General features: G+C 35.6%; 1 protein-coding gene across 1 annotated transcript in view; it reads right to left on the reverse strand.

Annotated features, from left to right (window-relative positions):
* Nucleotides 1–18368, reverse strand: part of MIPOL1 (mirror-image polydactyly 1) — a 198703-nt gene that overhangs the window by 100239 nt on the left and 80096 nt on the right. The window contains exon 9 of the mRNA XM_086748888.1: nt 5949–6056. Coding sequence (XP_086605014.1) covers nt 5949–6056 — 108 coding nt within the window. The remainder of the gene's footprint in view (nt 1–5948; nt 6057–18368) is intronic.

Consider the following 18368-nt stretch of genomic DNA (forward strand, 5'->3'; position numbering starts at 1 on the left):
AGCAGCAGATCTGCAACCTGCTTCTCCTCCCATTCTACTTCAAATATGAAGCTGGCATCCCAGTCTTCAAACATACCTATAAATTCATTTGCAAATGTGATAGCAGTCCCTTTTACAGGCAGCAGCACACGAGATCCAAAACGAAAAGCCTGATTGCTTTAGGGTTAACTCCACAGAGGGAGCTCTCAAACTGAACCTTCACAGGTTGATATTCTGATAGATAGAGAGGGAACAGTGCATATAGGCCAGAGGAATCCATAGCAAAATGTGAGAGAAATGGGTGGATTGTCCAATGTAAGGATATTGCTGAGTTGCTTCACTGAAAAAAAAAAAAAACCAAACAACAACCACTCTGAAGTAAGCACAATATTTTAAAGCATCTTTTACCAAACAGTAACACCATATCAACAAGTAGATCAATAGTAAGTTTTAAACTCTTTGCAGAGTAATATCTAGTTACTTTCTAGCTAGAAACTGGAGAAAGGTATAAGACCCACTTCACCAGTGGATAACATTGCTATGTATCTGTTAGCTATAAAATATTGGTAACCAGCAGTTGGTTCCTAGCGCTTACACAGCACTGCAGTTGATAACAGCACAACAGTAGAAATGGCTGAAGTCAGCAGAGCAGTGTTCTGGATGTGGCTGGGACCCACCATGTTCAAAACTTACATTCTAGGTTTCTAGTAAATCAGCCTGATCTCTGTTGCCTTATGTAAAATGATATGAAAGTATTTAAAGCCTTTTCTCTAAGAGTTTTCTAAAATGCAATTAATAACGATAATAAAATGTAAAAACTGTATGCTGAATTGGAATTTGAATAGAAGAGATGAGACTGGAATCTCTCAGTTTCCCACCACTGGTTCAGGCAAGTTTCCCTGGATTACAGAGCATTTCAAAACTGTGTGGCTCTGTCAGATACAAATCAGAGGCTTTATAGTTGTAAACCAGCTCTAAACTCATTAAAATTAAGCTCTGAAACTCTGAACATAAAAACACTGCTAGAATTACTTCTTTTTTTGAGGATAAGTGCCACATTTATTATCTTCTAGAAGAAGCACTTTATTTCATAGTCAATATTATATGCCTAAATAACATTAATGCTCCATGCTTTTCAACAGTAGCAAACATTTTAAGCTTCACGTTAAAGTTTTTATTTATTTTTTTAAGCCCTTATGACATCCGATTCTCCTGCGATCATGGTCTTCGTGGATGATACATTGACTTGTCAGCTGGATTTGATTTTGTGGTTGGTATTGTCAAGCAGACATGGAAAAATCGTTTCTATTCTAAGAATCTCAGAAATTCTGGAAATCAAACCAGAGTTTAACACAATTTATGACAAGCACTAGGAAGTGCTTAAATTAAGTCTTCTAGAGTGGTTTTTTGACAGACATCATCACTGGAACAACTGCTGAACTGCTATGCCTCATGGATTTGCTGCCCTTCACACAACTCCTATGTGTCAGCAGAAAGCAGACATCATCAGCTACAATTGTTTTATGATGCTACTGTAGACAAATTTCTGACAGCTCCTTCAGGTCACTTTCTTGCCTCTGACGCTAAATTTATAATCTTAATAAAACTACGGAAGCATGTAGGATGAATTATACAGAAAATCACAACTAAAAAGAGTGATTAATCAGAAAAACATAATAAAACAAGCCAATCGTAACCATAGATTAACATCTTAACAGCTCTGAAGGAGATTAATAACCTTTACAAGCTCTAATGACATCATACCTGGCTGGACTAAACTAATTTAGTCACTAAAGGGCACCTGATTTGTGTATCATCATGAAACAGCCTCTCCTCCATTTTAAGAGTTTGACTTGGAAGTAAAATTAGTATGTCTCTTTGATCTTCAAAGCAAATTGATAGCTGCTTTAAGAAAAATGTATCACCTAATTAAAAATTACAAAATAAATAAGGCCTGTGGGAAAAAGTAATCTCTCTCTACATTTCATTCAAATCCAGTTAAACATTTTCTGTGAATTTTCCCACTAAGTTATTTGTTTCACAAGATTTCCTATTCTTCTTCAAGAGAGTAAAGAGTAAATTCACACTGGCAAAATCTTTATTTTTCTTTAGGAAAACTCTACATTTCAAAACTGCACACTACAGAGCCAACAACAACAAAATGATCCACAACAATATTTGAGTATTAATGAAAAAAAAAGAAAAAATAGCAATTCTTCAACTTTTCCATGTTTAATTGAATCAGATATTTCAGTGCATTGTGGGAATACATTTATCAGAATCAGTAGAGACCAAATCTTAATTATGAAGGCCAAGCATAAATGAATAATCTTATGTGTAGACCCTGACACATTAGAACTGCAAAGCACTTTGCAGATCTTATCTTATAAAAATGTACTAAGAGTGCAAATGTATAGGCCCTTAGGAAGCAATTATCCCTAAAAGATTTAGCTATAATTCAATCTGAAATATTATAAGAGATTTTTTTAATGGTTTCTCAAAGAGGAGGATTATTTTACTTTAACTATGGAAACAGGGGCACACATGCTTCTCTGAATGACCTCTGTGCAGTTGTGGGCATTGTCTGGAGGTTAGAAATTGTCATTTGCAACTAATACAATCCCTTCTGACCAATGAGAAAATTATGGAAAACAGGAGTACCAGTTTGGCATTATGGGACTGAATGGTCCCATTACTACAAGGAATGCCATAAATACATTAAATACGGAAATTTAGAATCATGTACTATTAATATGTATGACAGATATTAGTTAAGAAGAGCTATCTAACCAAACATGTGCAGATGCAACAATGTACAGTAAGATGAAATGGGACAGTATAGGTCTATACAGCATGTTTTATGTGTCACATGTTTTATTTCTTACATGATCCTCAGGTATGATCTAAAGCTGTGTAAAAACAAAAGGTATGCAAGAGTGCTTACATCTTTGTGATTCCTAGATCCCAGATCTGGCCACCACACCTCTGCTACAGTTACAAGCCGTCTCTCTACTGCTTTACCTCACTCAGGAGCCTATGGGCTGCTACTGCCTCAAAGAAGGGTGGCAGTGGCCCTGTGAGCTAGGTTAACTAAAAAGAAAGCTGAAAGCTTGCAGCTTATCTTACCTGTTAGACCATACCGTCAGTGGAATGAAATCGGTTTCTTGTGGATTGGTTTTACACTTTTTTCCTTCTGAGCAACTCACTATTGTGAGATTATTTGAAGAAGCAAGAAAGAAAAAACAACCTGTTGGGTTTGTTGTTAGGTGTATTTCAGGACTCCATAGAAGCAATGACCTCATCTTTTATCGCAAACTTTTATGCCATCCTTAATCCAGCTGATCCTGATTACTGTATTTTTATCCAGTTAAGATTGCAAGCATCCTTGCACTACATCTGATGTTTACACTTCCATTATTCCCTGAAGAAAATCTAAAGCAGATCAAATTCCTTATCTGCCACCTATGACCAAAATACATGTTCTGCCAGACTGAATCAGAGAACATTAATTAAGTTTAAGAGAGCAGGGAAAATAGATTTATTTTTTTTTTAAAAAAAAACCCTTTCTTAACAGACTTTGTCCCAAACAAACACAGAAGGAATACCTGGACTCCTGCTGCAGGACAAGTGTTTACATCTGAATTAATTGTACATAGCACAGTTCCTAGTTTGCATGTGGAGGTGGTTAAAGTAAAAGTAGTTCTCTGGATCATAGTGAAAATAAAAACAGTTGTGTTGATATTTAACCCTGTGCCACAGAGACAAATGGCCTATCCTATTTCTCTGAAAACAGTCAGATGACCAGAAGGTGATCTGGAGCGGAGAGGAGACAGGAGGGGATTCTCGGGTCTGTACATGCACTCTGTGTGTAGCACTTATGATAGCTACTGGGCAAGGAGGTGGCAGCTAAGAACAAGAGGGTTTCAAGGGGGAGGTGTGTGCCAAGACTCTACAGTGCTCCTTACCTGTCAGGAGGCTCCGGTTGGATGTTTCTCGGTCAGGGAGCTCTGCTGCTGATGGCACCAGGAGCACCCTAGCCAGCTACAGCCAGGTCCAGAGCACCAGTCAAATCCATTTCTAAAGGAATCACTGACATGACTTTCATCCCTACCAGCTAGTCCCTATTTTCTAGGCTGTAGCTACACTAAAAACGGGTGATAAGTTTTTCATTTACATGGGTGCTGGTGCTTAGGTCAGGATGATTGTTTGCATGCTGTATATCAAAGCTAACTACTACTGCCAATATTTCATATGGGCATTTTGAAGTTTTCAAGGTCAATAATTCTACTTAACTCATTAGTTTTTTTAAAAATACTCTGATGGACCTGTCCTCACTGTAGACAACAGTAATATGAACTGAGACAAACTCTACGGAGGTACAATATTAAAAAAGTTAAACTTGACCAAAATTGAAAAGCGTTCCCTTTTTTTCCCTCCCCAGACTCTCATCTCTAAAGACTACGATCAATTAACCTCTAACTTTGAAAAATCAAAAATGCCTGTGATAGTCAGAAATTAAATTCTTTAAAGATTAGGTGCTGGGAGAGCAATATCAGGCTTAGAATGAAATCCTAGTAACACTCTGAACTATTAAGTCACTTCTTGCTCTGAAAATATAATTATTCTGTAAGCATTATATCAACCAATATTAAATGTAAAAAGTGTAGTTTCAATAAAACATTTCTGTTTTTAACAGAAAGACTCTGCATAATATTTTCAGTGACACAGAAAAAAACAAGTCAGTATGCAATTAATGAAAAACAATACTATGTTTAATAAGCAGCACGCTCGGCGAGCACTTTTATTGATACCAGATTCAAACCTATACTATTATTGTGGTCAGAAACAGCCCTAAATGTTTACAATCTCTATTTCTAGTCATCTGAGGATGGATTGCTTTCAGTATTGCACACCTGATTTTGTAATATTCACCATAGATACTGATGGCAATTATAAACTCATGCAACATAAAGCATTTGTGTGGCACACAGCCTCTCTCCATTTATACATTACACTGTTTTTTAATGACAAATGTCAAACTACACCAGGATTTACCTTAATTCCTATACTTTGCATTGGTCAAGCTGTTGCATGAATAATGATGCTTCCTGAATATAAAAAAAAAAATTGAAAAAGGAGGCAGAGAAAAATCTGCCTATAAATGAGATAAGTTTGGATCTTACTGCCTAAATCAAACAGTTTTAAAATGACAACACAGTATCCACTGAGTAGCTTCTGTATTTATATTGTCTTTCCACTACCCATAAATGAGATTTTTAAAGAATATAGTGGTTGAATAGGTGTGCATGATGCTTGCATGTCTTACCTGGCATAGTCTCTTATTCTGGCTAGCAGTGAGATTGCTGGTTATGTAGCTATCAATTCCACTGACGTTACAATTTCACTTTCTCAAAGCAGCAATAACCTGTCACTTTACGCTGTCCTTTCTCTGACCCTCTCCCGCCTCTCTGCTCATTTTTATTCTTATTGACAAGACTTATTATTCCTCCTCCCAATTCCAACTAGCTACCCTTTCGCAAATAGTAGTATCAACTATGTGGTCACTAGTAGTATAGGTCAACAATGTTATTAATATAGCACACACTGCTGGGAGCAGATCAAACAGCCATGCTTTAAAATATTAGTTTTGCAAAGGTACCGTGAGGCAAATAGTTGCAGTTTTCTTCATGTTATAAAATGTAATATTGAAAGGACACACCTCAAGAATTTAGTGTTAACTACCAGCTCAATAATTTGGAGGGTATGTTATTTTTTTCTTGCTGTTTTCATACACAAAATAAAATAAAACCATAACAGAAGGGTGCTGTATCTGTGTTTAAAGAAGGGGTTGTTGGCAAACACCATAGCTCACTTCTGCCGAAATGTACACAACTGATATATGCAGCCCAGAAAGCTGGCACCAGGGGCTTACAACCTTAATTTGCCTGCAAGAAGAAATGGAGATTTACCTTCAGAGCACGTTCTTGATTGTTTTCAGCAGTCAGATGTCTCGTGTTGTTTGCTGAAGTCTGGTTCTGCTCTTTCAGATGATGAAGCTCCTGCTCCAGCCGTTTGCACTGCAACGAGGAAAGAATCCCATTAAGTAGAGGAGTGTGAGCATATTTTTTTCCAACAAGCCAAACGAATTAACGTAAATAACCCCATCACCATTTCTGCACTAGTGAAATAATCAGACAAAAGCAAGTTACAATCCCAGACCAGTACAAGAGCTACGTTTTTTAAATGTGCATCATTATTAAGCTTCTTCCAGCTCCAATTGTATGCCAAAAAAAAAAGCTAAGTTTAGTATCAGATAAATACATTTTGCAAAATATTTTTAAAAGTGTTAAAAATGTCAGGTTGAATTTCTGCTCCTAGTTATGCCAATATAAGGTTAGATTTTGGCTTTTACATTTTAAGTAAGTGGCTATAAAGGAAGCAATATATGCTTTTAGAAAAGCAAGCAAATGAAAGACTCTCTGCTCCCAAATCCAGGATCCAGTCTTTTATTAGAAAATATACATGTCATTTTTATACTTGATTTTTCATGCTAATACTCTAATTCCCAAACACATACATCTTGAAAGAAATGAAGTTTCAAGATTTTGTTGTTTAAATATTTAACATAATGACAAAGAATGAAAAAAATAATGTTTGCTACTGTGTGCATACACACATATACTTACTGCTATCAGTTTAACATCTATTTTAAAGAATAAAGTTCTGCAAATTGTGAGCTAAATTATATTTCATTGTTTTTAATGGAAACTAAAAGTTCTTGCCCGCTTATCCTGGTTTGAAAGAGTCATTATTTCTCAGCAAGCAGTTTACTGTCTTATGAAAAAAACCCTGTTTAAAAAAAAAACACAACCCAAAACAAAGCAGACAAAGTACACAAAACATGGTATTAATAGGAATATTTTAAAACAGTATATTACAAGTAAGAAGTTTGGATGTCACCACTGAAAATCTAAGCTGATAGACTCTGTTGGAACAAAAGACAATTAATTGATGAAAAGTATTTTAACAAATACTTTCTGAAAACACTAGCAAGAAAGGAATGAGGATTGTGATATAATGCCCACATAAGCATTGCTGTCTCAAACGAAACATCTGGAAACATCAGTCTCTTGTGCTGTCTTTTAGACTGTGGAAGACACAGAACTGAGCTTCCCATCAACCTCTTCCTGAGCAATTCAGTACATGGCACAATTAAGCATGGCTCATGTCCACTCTAAAAAAAAGAAAAACTGTGAAACAACTGTAAGACTGCAAAAATTATAATTGAGGTCTAATTAAAATAAAGAGTACTAAGGGATGTAGAGATAGAAATGTTAAAGACATTCCAATACATACACTTCTTAAACACAAAATAAGTCCTTAACAATGTCGTGCACATCAGGTATCCAGTATAGTATATAAACCAAAATAATCCAATCCTATATTTGAATAAGTTTTAAATAATTGTAGGTGTCCAACAGTACTATTTAAAAAATCAATTCACATATCTGTTGTTGTATTTGATTACTTCTAATAGAAATCTGGGCTTATTTCTAATAGGATTACTTATGATAAAGGCAGTAAATCTCTCTGGCCTAGTGCATTCTCTCAGTGTCTGTTGTAAAGTTCTTTAATGCACAGTTTCATTTTTATTGCAAGAAAAAGAGAAAAAGACACTTTCCCATAAAATAGGGGAATATAGAAAAAATGTTAAGATACATTTGATTGCAAATATTTTTACAGACTTACGACATTTAATGTCTGTGTTTCTCACACATACAAGAAAATCACAAATCACAGACTCAGAGCTGTAATTCTTTTTTCCATGTCCAGCACTAAAATTATGTCTCTGCAGACATGAAGGTGCTAATAAAACTACTGAAGAACTAAACTCAGGTTATGTAGTTTTTTCCTCTAGCAGTATTTTTTCTCTAGCATATGTGATCTAAATATAATTTAAAAAAATAAAATCAATCTACTACTTCAGGCATTATTTACACATTTCATCATGTAATATAGGCAGGTCCCTCACTTTTCTGCTTTGCTAACACTCTTCTTCAAAACAGCGCTTTGAAATTCCCAATTTGACAACAGCACAGGTTTCTTACAGTAAATATTATTAAAAAGGCCAAAATCTCAACCTATGTTTAAAACATGAATTGATATTCATGCTATTCTCTTGACTCCAAAAGAGAAGTGAAAATATACTAAGAGTAAATCTAGCTACAGGATCATACAGAAAAAGATCTTGATGTACAGGGCAGGTTGCACAACTAAGGGTATGAGTGCAATCTTATTCTGCTCTCCACTTTACTCCTGTGAAGAAAGGACAGTAAAATCAACAGTAGCAGTGGGACTCTAGTATCATGCAGCGTACAGAGTTTGTATGATAAAGACACAACACAAGTAACATTAAATGGATGGACCTCCCCATCAAGTCAATCTTGACATGATTACATTTATTTAAATCTTGGTAGTATTTTGTTATTCATCTTTAATGTAATTTTGACTAAGAATGTTGATATCTGAAGAAAACTGAGGATATCCAATCAGCATTCTGCTTGAATCCATTTTGAGGGTACCACTGAAAGAAATGGTGATCTAATTTGACTTTTGCATCTAAATGTCTTAATATGTTGGAAACAATATATTAACAGAAGATGTTCTGAATTACCAGTCAAAATGTATTTCTTTCTTACTGTCTAGGAAGGAAAATCTGTACGTATCCTGTTTGTGAAAGTATTATAATAATACTTATAAATTGAAACATTGTGTATGTCTTAATAAAATGTTATACTCTACAACACTTTGATAACTGAACTACTTCTAAAACATTAAAATAGCATTCTAAAAGAAAGCACTCTTTTTCACAAGAACAAGAGCATATGAAATTTCTGTGTAATCGTGCTGTAAAAAAAAGTTTTAAAAATAGAATTTAAAACAATGTAGCCCTTCTATTCATTTGAGCCAACATTTTTTGAATTCTATGTCATTGGTTGTTAGCAAGGTCCAGTAAAAATAGATGTTCCTTAAAAGAACATGTGTTTTTATTGGTTCTCTCCAGGGCTCTAAAATGCCAACAGCTGCAAGTAAGAAACTGGATTTCCTTCTAAAAACATACATAAAAATACTTTTTGGAGTACAGTGAAGAGAAGGCATCGTCCAATTCAGTACCGGCAAAAAGGAAATATTAGATGTGTCCTTTTAAGAAAGCTGAAAGCTAAAGGAAGTGTTTAATTTTAAATATTATAAATAAGAATGTCTAAATCCTGTTATCCCAAACTTCATACTTGGGAAACATTCAAATAGAATCTTCTTAAAGTCAAAGACAAAATATTTTGTGCAACACAGGTTGCCTAAACATCTGATCTGAGCTGTGACTGTGCACTTAAATGGAAGTTCCCATGAATTTATCACTTTATGAAAGACGGACTGTTAATTGCGGAAACTACTTCTTTACCTCAGATACTTTACTTCAGTACATCAAGGAATATGAAAGCAGTGTAGCTGGATGTCAAAGAGAATGTCCCTTGATCAGAATACTAAAGATATTAAAGCCTCACAAATAGTAACATGTCATTTTATGAAGGTCTCATACAAATAATTCACCAAGAATTAGCTTCATCACGTGGTCTACTCTGTGCATTCAGAGTTCTCCAGCCAGAAGGGTTGTAATGAAGATGATTAAAAAAAAAAAGCCCCAACCACAAAAAGGTGGGGTTTCTTTTAAATCCTCACATTTGTTCTCCTCTCTGAATATATTTCCCTCAAAAAGTCTCCTACGTCAGCTAGCCTCTTTCAGCTGTTAACATACTTGTCAGACAGTGAACCTCTTTAAGCCTACTCTAAGTGTTCCTTGAGCAACTACCAGTGCCCAACTGTACAGTTTTCACTACAACATCATCCATTCCCAGAAACAGGCACTCAGTCTTCTCTTTAACCCTATTTCCACAGTGCAACCCAGCAGCGCTCATCTAAATGTACTCAGTCTTTCCAAAGAAATACTCCTGTACCCAGCAGAGGGTATATCACAGGCACCTAAGGCACAAAATGAAAAGCAAACCAGGTAACATATCAAAAGGATAACAAGAGATTCAGACAGGGAAGAAAGGAAAGACACTAAGTACATCTGTTATCCCCTCCCATCTCCCATTTAAACCATTAGGCTACTGATGAGCCTTTTTTAAATGAGCATCAGCTAACATGATTCAGCAGAATAAGGATGTTTGTGAGAGGCACCGGTTCAACCTGCAATGGGTGCTGACCCCTTGCAGTGACTATGCAGGTGGGAGAGTTGAGAACACCACAGGAAAAATCAAGACAAATCGCAAGGAGAATCTGCTAAAGGGGACACTGATGGAGAGGTTAAGAAGTGGACCAAGAGAATATGACTGAGAAAAGTCCTTGAGGCTCACCCAGGAGGAGACTGTCAAAAGATGGTCCTAGGTCCAGGTACACAAAAGAAGTAAAGACAGTTTAGAATGAATAGAGTATTTCAGAAGATAGAAGAATCAACGCAGATAACCACTTAATAGTGTTTGGCCTTTACTAGAAAATGAGGTTGCATTAACATATCAAACATAACTTTAGCACTTGTATAAACAAATCATCTTTAACATGCTTGCAGCTTTTCAGCATTTTCTTCTTCAGTTTGTACCTGTAACATGTTACAACAGTGTTATGGTGCCTGTCATGTCTACACAAATTTATGAGTTATTTTTCGATTGTTACTTGACAAGACTATTCAGTGAGGTGTTCTGAAAGTAAAAGGCAGACATTACACAAAAGTAAAAAAAAATCTGCAAGCCATGAGAGAAATAACATTAGTAGGGACAAGATGGAATAGAGCAAAGCATTAACATCAAGCAGAGCAACGCCCTGCTCTCAACCACTTGATCCCCGTGCAGTTTGTTTATATGAAGATGTCTATCCCCAGAGGCCTCACGCAGAAGCATATTTAACTCTGCGCTACTCAGGTCAATCAGACTCTTCATGTGCCTTCAGACAGACATACATGTTTTGCTATGCTGAAGTCTCCTCACTGATCTAAACAGGAACGTCAGGTGCATTACTCATTTTGTATTTCAGCACAGATTTGACCCAGAGAAAGGGTACCATGCCACTCCTTGGCTGAGGAAGCAACAATCACAGCTGAATATAACAGAAAATTGTAACAATTCCCTACTACAAATGCAAGCTATTTAATCCTGTTACATCTCTACATGCTTTTAATATTATTATATAGCACAATGTTTTCCATCATCTTTCACTGAAAGGAGTCCAAACCAGCCCCTCCTGAACTTATGGCAATATGCTAGGGGAAAAAAAAGGAATTGATTTGTCTCTGTTAATGCATATAGGAGGATGAAAATCTAATGAAACAAATGTATTAGGACTAAGATGAGGCCAAATTGTGCACAAAGTTGTTTACTGAATTCTGAATTACACTTGATTGTCTCATCCAATTAGTAGATACAAAATATAGTATTTTATGAAAATATATTTGTTCATCTACAGTTCTTGTCAAAACCTGCAATGCTTATAATATTACAAATCAGCACTGGCATAAACACACAAGACTTCCCTGAAAAGATTGCTGAAAAAAGGGACAGTATGTAGATAGAGGTACCATAAAGTGCTTGCCCTGCTCTTGTACTATTCCTGAAACCTGGACTATTGGCTGAGTGGGGTCAGGGTGGTGAGGTAGGTGGATCTTTGGTCTGGTCTGATCCCACCCAGTCAGTCTTATGTGGTCTCTATAGTTTAATAATAGATCTTGTACATAACCACAGCCTCTCACAAATAGCTTCATTCTGTCATTGAAGCAACATATTTTATTCAAGTCAGACAAAAATCAAGAGTGTATAGTCACTTACCATGGGTCAGCTGGTGCATAATTACTTCTTGATTGCATATCAAGGCCTTCACTTTAAACAGTGAGTACTCTATCACATTCTGTAGACTTTTATGCATGAAGACTTTGCTGAACTGGGATCTCAATTATTAAACTAGTGAGGAATAAAAATTACCTAGATCCTACTGAATAATTTGGGAAAATGTCCTCCAAATTATGGGAAAGTAGTTCATCTGAATGGCAGACGAACTATTTTCCAACATGCATTTTTTCCTCTATGCATTTTACACAAAATGCTGACCAGCAAAGTAAATGAGACACGTATCTTCATGGAAAATGCACACATACCATTAAAAGATGAGCTTATAGGATACCAAGATCCTACTACTACATAGCATAATACTTTTGGTAGTGATGAATTGCAGATACATTTTGAAAATAGGTAACACATATTCACCACAATGAACAACTGAAGTAGAAACAATTATTCTAGACAACAAACATGAGAAAGATGAAGAAACATGGCTACTTTTTCACCTGTTACATTTTTTAAGTCATCACTTGTGGAAATGTGAATGCAATAAACAACCAAGTGAAGCAAACAAAAACAATTCAACTGACTCTTCTCTCGCTTTATTATTTTGTTCACCATTTTTTACTTTGTTTATAATTGCTCTTCAGAGTAGCTCCCAGCTCAAAGATGCCAAATGAAATGCAAGTGTTCTCAATTCAACAGCCCTTCTCTCCTTCTCCCCTCAATATTTTTTTTTTTTTAAACAGTCTGCCCCTTGTCCCAAATTCATCAGGATTTCTGGAGAGGCAAACATCTTGCGCCACTTGGATGCTGCACAGCTCTTTCCTTTGCAGACAAAAATAATACCAAAGTCATCCAGTCAAAACACAAACCAACCTTTGGTGTCACTGTGAATGATGTACTTTGAACTGCAGATGTTTGGAAGCACTTATATTTATATAAATAGATTTTATCGTTTTTCTTCTAAAATAATAATTTTTAAAGAAATAAATTAGTTCCTACATACTAATTACCAGAAGGATTTTTCCATTAATTTACAATTTTGAATTAAGGCTTTCTAACATATGAAAGAAAATACTTTTCTTCAAAGTTCTGGCAAAGTATCAACAAATGTGTTTAAATGATTATTTATACAATGCCCAGCAGCTTAGTACTACTGGGATTTCAAGAAAGAGAAGTGCTTTTGTAGAGCTTAGGCCTCAGAAAAATATGTATCTTTAAAAAGTTATATTCTATTAGTAAGAGAAACACTTAAATATAAACACCTTTTTTTTTGCAGCAGCAGCAGCAGTGCAATGATGTCTTGCTTTGTCAGAAACCACAAAAAGAAATGCATCAAAATACAAATGAATAATTTTTTTCCTCCTTGTCACTATGAGCCAGTTGGAACCTGCAGCATTAAGGCAGACAATATGCTGTATACATGACGTAGTTTCCTCCTACCATTCCTTTCCCTTTCTATTTCTAAACACTTCAAAATGCAGCAAAACAGGCTTCCATTTAGTTCCATCTGAACAGTTAAAGGAACTGTAAACGCACAGAAAGACATTCAGAAAATTCAGACAATAAAGTTCGACTGTTTCTACTCTTTGTGTTAACAATCCTTACATGTGCAGCTATTCAATAGCACTGGGTAGCCCTATGATACCCACCCACCAAAGTCCATTCTCTACATATTCTTACACTTCCTTTCAGTGATGACATTTTAAAGATCAAGACAAGCTTGATCTACTTCTCAAAGAGCTCAGCACACACAGAGTTCCCTAATCAATGACACTCATTATAAAAAAATGTGCAAGGAGAAGAAGGGAAAGGAAAACTTGATTTTCTCGAGCTGTACGTGATTCACAGGTCATTGAAGCAGAGTTCCTGTCCTGGCTGTGCCACTGGACTACCATAGCTCTCCTAACAGGGGATTGCTGACAGACTGCTGATCTGTGGGTAGGAGCTGCTGACGCCCCATAACTGGGTCATCTTCACAGTTTCCTGTATCTATAAGCTGCCAATCTTACCTCATCTCTGATCCATTCTTTGCAGTCATTTATAATCAGAGCATAAACCCAGTAACTCGGAGTCAAACATTTATTCATGAGGCTGTACTGGGTCTGATATTAAGCAAAAATGCATTCAACTAAGCTGAGTGGGTTTTTTTTTCCTAACTGCCTGTCATATATAAAAAAGTGACTTGTGTTTTACATGGAAGTCACATTATTCATTCAATTTTTTAATTTCATGTCTATAAGTCTAATAAGTGATGTATAAACTAAGCATGTAAGCTGACGAGTAGTGCGCAAGGTTAATATGCTTGCTCACACACACACCCGACTGCAGAGTTGTAGAAACACGAGAAACTGGCACAGTACAGTGAACTTCATACAGTTCGCATGTCAGTGTGTTACAGTCAAAAGCAAAGGAAAATATCAATACTCTCAAATACTGGAGAAATGGAAAAGCTAATTTTATTATGTGATTCTTCTCAATAACTGTTCTTTAACTATACACAGTGTTTAGTCATGTTGTAGCTTTTGATTGACTAATTACTTTTTCCAGCACTTAAATGAAATTAGTAAATAGGACTTTCTTGGTTTATTGGATGAAAAATTAGCACAGAAAGTTTAGGAAGCTTAATCAACCGACAAGATAATGTCAGAACTGGGATTACTACACCCAAACCCTTTGCTTTACTGACTCGACCAAATTATACGGAGCTATTGCTTCCCGCGGCCACGTGTTTTGCTGGCTCCTCAGAAGAGCAGTCAGTTCCATTACAACCAGATGGCCCGTGGCCAAGAGACAGCTTGTCAAACATCTGACACAACACACCATGACAGGCAGCTGATAATTGCTTTTGTTTAAAGCCTTTCTCCCACCCCTAGTTAATAATCCGCAGTGTCGGTACTCAAAAATATATATAGTAGAATGGAGGTAGATACACCTGAGTTTTCAGCCATGTAAACTAGTGAAGGTTTATGAAAAGGAGAATGTTAGAAAGAAACATTGACAGCCTGATCTTCCAACTAGATCTAGAAATTAGGAATCTGATTCTCAGATATATACAAGGCACTCAGCTGCAGACAGAGGTATGTTTTTAGAAAGTGTAACCTTGTTTAATTGAACGTAACCAATATTAGCTGACAAGAAAACAAAATTTGGTAAACAATCTGTCATTCTAATGAGCTGGTTTTCAAATAATCTTCAATGGATTTTCTTAAAATCCATATGCAAACAAGACTATTGCCTAAACGTTAAGTTGGTATTTACTGCACAAAAGGACAGGAATACTTCTGGTCCATTTTTAAATATCATCACATTATTCGAGAAAACAGTTATCATGGATCACTGTATAGATGCCACAGTTTTTTAATCTCTTTATTCAGATATTATAATCATGGGATTGCAGGTGTTCCTCATAGTACACACTCTCTGTTTGTCCTGGTAAATACCATACTCTCAATTGAGCTATCAGTTGCTTAAGTGGCAGTTCTTCAATTTTTTGTTGTGTAATGTGTTCTCCGAAAACTCCTTTTATGTGCAATAAAAGCTACTTTAAACTAGAGATTATAACAAACTAAAACAGCTAACTAGGTAGGTGAAAGCAAAAAACTCTGCAGAGACATCAGGGATGAGAAATACTTTTTGAATAAACAACCTGAATCAGTAATATTTGCTCTCTCTGTGGAAGTGACATGCTTTTAAAGGAAACTTTGATACTAAAGATCATAACTATCTGAAAGCAATATTAATATCAGTGTTTTAACAGTGTGAGAATAAATGTGAAAATAAAATGGAGTAACTAATTATAAATCTTCAAATACTATTGTAAAACCAGTTTCTTTCTCACCAATTCAGAGACCTAGGTAATAGCAAATATATAAATTTATATTTCAGGCATCTTTTCAAATGCGCTCAAATGCACTGAAAAGTAGGACAAAAATGTTTTTTTACAATCAAGAAATTAACCGGCTTTGCATAAGCTTAAAATGATTCATACAAAGAAGACAAAGACACCCCACAAAGAAATGTTTAAGAAAGTAAACAAAACCTCTGCAAAATCAAAACAAAAACATACATTTGGAAATAATGTATTGCTCAGCTTCAGTAATACTGGGAAAGGTCTGTATGATTTTGGTATATTAATAAGACTTTTCAAATATTAAGTAGTGGTTGAATCTGAAGATTTTACCTCTGTAATAAAATTTATTTTTAGCTTCACTGAAGTGTTTTAAAGGGATCGATGTGACTAGCTGCCCAAATAGAAGCACACTTCTCAAGAGGATTGACTATATGGCTTTCAATTAGCAGCCACCTAAAAGCTTTCAGATATGTAACTGAAAAGCCGAAATGCTTAAACCTAAAATCAGCTGCCTTTGACATGTGCAATTACCAACATTGCCCTCATCCAACTCAAAGCTTTCTGGCAATTCCATCCCTCATGTAGAGGGTAGGACACCTTAAGCAGAAAAAAACTTAAGAAAAATACAAAGATAGAAGAATGTTATGACAACTTCTGAAAGCAAAGTGATAGGCCTGCCTGCCAAAACAAACAAAATGGATAAATGCATGGCTACTGCTGAGAAGCGTCTGGATAGCAGAGAGGACAACACAAGCAACATAAAGAGAACATGTAATGAGACACACAGCTGCTGGCTAGCCCTACAGTAAAAAACAGGCTGATATGATTATTTAGCACAAGGGATTAGCAAGGATTTTGCTGTTTCTTCTGGGAGGCTGGCACTGGATGCTTTCATTTTCACAGTGAGCCTTTCAAGACTAGTTTTGCATACTGAGATTCAGTTAAAGTCCTAACATTTTGATTGTGAACGGGACCTCAAGCAATGAGGCTGAAAAAATGCTTGCAGATTCAGAAAGAATACTTTTTTCTCAAAGCTACAGAAGATGAAGGAGGTAAACTCACAGAGAGGGCTGGTGTTCACACATGTCCTGAACACAATCCAGCAGAGCTCTTTCAGGCAAAAAGGAGTGAAACCTATTGTTTCCTAACATCGCTGGGATCTGTAAAACAATCTCTGAGGTATGAAATTCCTCATCATGATTACAACATGACTTGTAAGGAAATCTTTCCTGTTGGTGACAAGTCATTTCATGAGACAAGTAGAAGCAAAGTGTTCATAGCCATTCTTCTGAAACAGAGCTTTGCTCTGTTTTTGCGGTTTTATCTAGACTTTGGTAATATTGCAGATAGCAGAGAAAGTTGTTACAGCTAACTAAGAAACACGCAACCCAGCATAACTGAAAGATGACCAGTAACTGCAGCAGAACTTTGGTTAATATACTTAGATTTACAGGTTTATAGCTGCTAATTCATCAACTCTCAAAAGAGAGATAACACAATTTTGTGTAATCAGCAATATAAAGTATACATTCATTAGCATTACTGACAATTATCCTGTATCAATACATTACACTAGTGAAATATCCTATGGTTAGTCACTTGTTGTACTCTATATTTCTGATAACAACTCCAGAATACCAAAAAGTTGTCATACTTTTATGATTTAATACTATATTTTATCCACAGTTAATTTTTTTTTATTATAGCTAAAGGTATGATGATACTTTTTACACATTCACAGCTTGTCAAAGGCCTTTAAGTATTTCAATACATTTGAATTGTGTGATTTAAAAAAGCATTCTCAATACAAAAGTAAATCATAAATCAGAATATGATATTTTGTTCTGGCTTTGTGTATACCCACAGCATATGCAACAATAAATACTTAAAAAACACTACTGAGAAGAGTGACAACAAAACATTAACTTCAGAAAGCATTAACAAGTTCACTGATAACAGCATCTTACAATCACATGCAGACCACATGCAGTAGGAAAGCCTGTCCTTCACTTGCAATAAAGGGTAACAGAAGCTAAATTTTTCTTGTTCTCAAGCAACTCACCTTGAAAAATATTTAACAGTAATAAACAGAACATGGAAAAGAGTGTAAATACTAGATACTCACCATCTGAAGCACAAAACAGTAAAGCCATACAAACAATATAGGCATACTTGGTGAACGAGACACAGTTAAATTAATGCTACTGTAAAATCTTTCTTTCATAAAGAGAATATCGATAGATTTTCTTGTTCCACTTTTTTTTTTTTTTTTTTTTTTTTTTTTTTTTGCCAGGGCCACTACACATTTTAGACCAGAATATGTAAATCAACTTCATCAAGCCTGAGGACTTCCAGAGATTGATTAATGGCTTCACAACCAAAAAAATGGTCACAATGTCCAGACCAAAGCAAGAGGAAAAATTGCTGTTGTGGTAACTGTTACTTGTTCATTTAAAAGCAATTAAAAATCTAGAAAGAAATTGAAGTAACAAAAATGTTTATTAAGTCCTACATTTCAGTCACGATCATCTACCATTCTGTTCATGATTATATACCAAGCTTGTCATCATTACAATAATTTTTCCTTACATCCTCTGTTACTGCCAGACCGAAACTTCCTTACTCAGCACCTCTCTTTACAGCCTAAC

The sequence above is a fragment of the Chlamydotis macqueenii genome, chromosome 5, assembly GCF_036417535.1.
Source record: "Chlamydotis macqueenii isolate bChlMac1 chromosome 5, bChlMac1.mat, whole genome shotgun sequence".
Lineage (NCBI taxonomy): Eukaryota > Metazoa > Chordata > Aves > Otidiformes > Otididae > Chlamydotis > Chlamydotis macqueenii.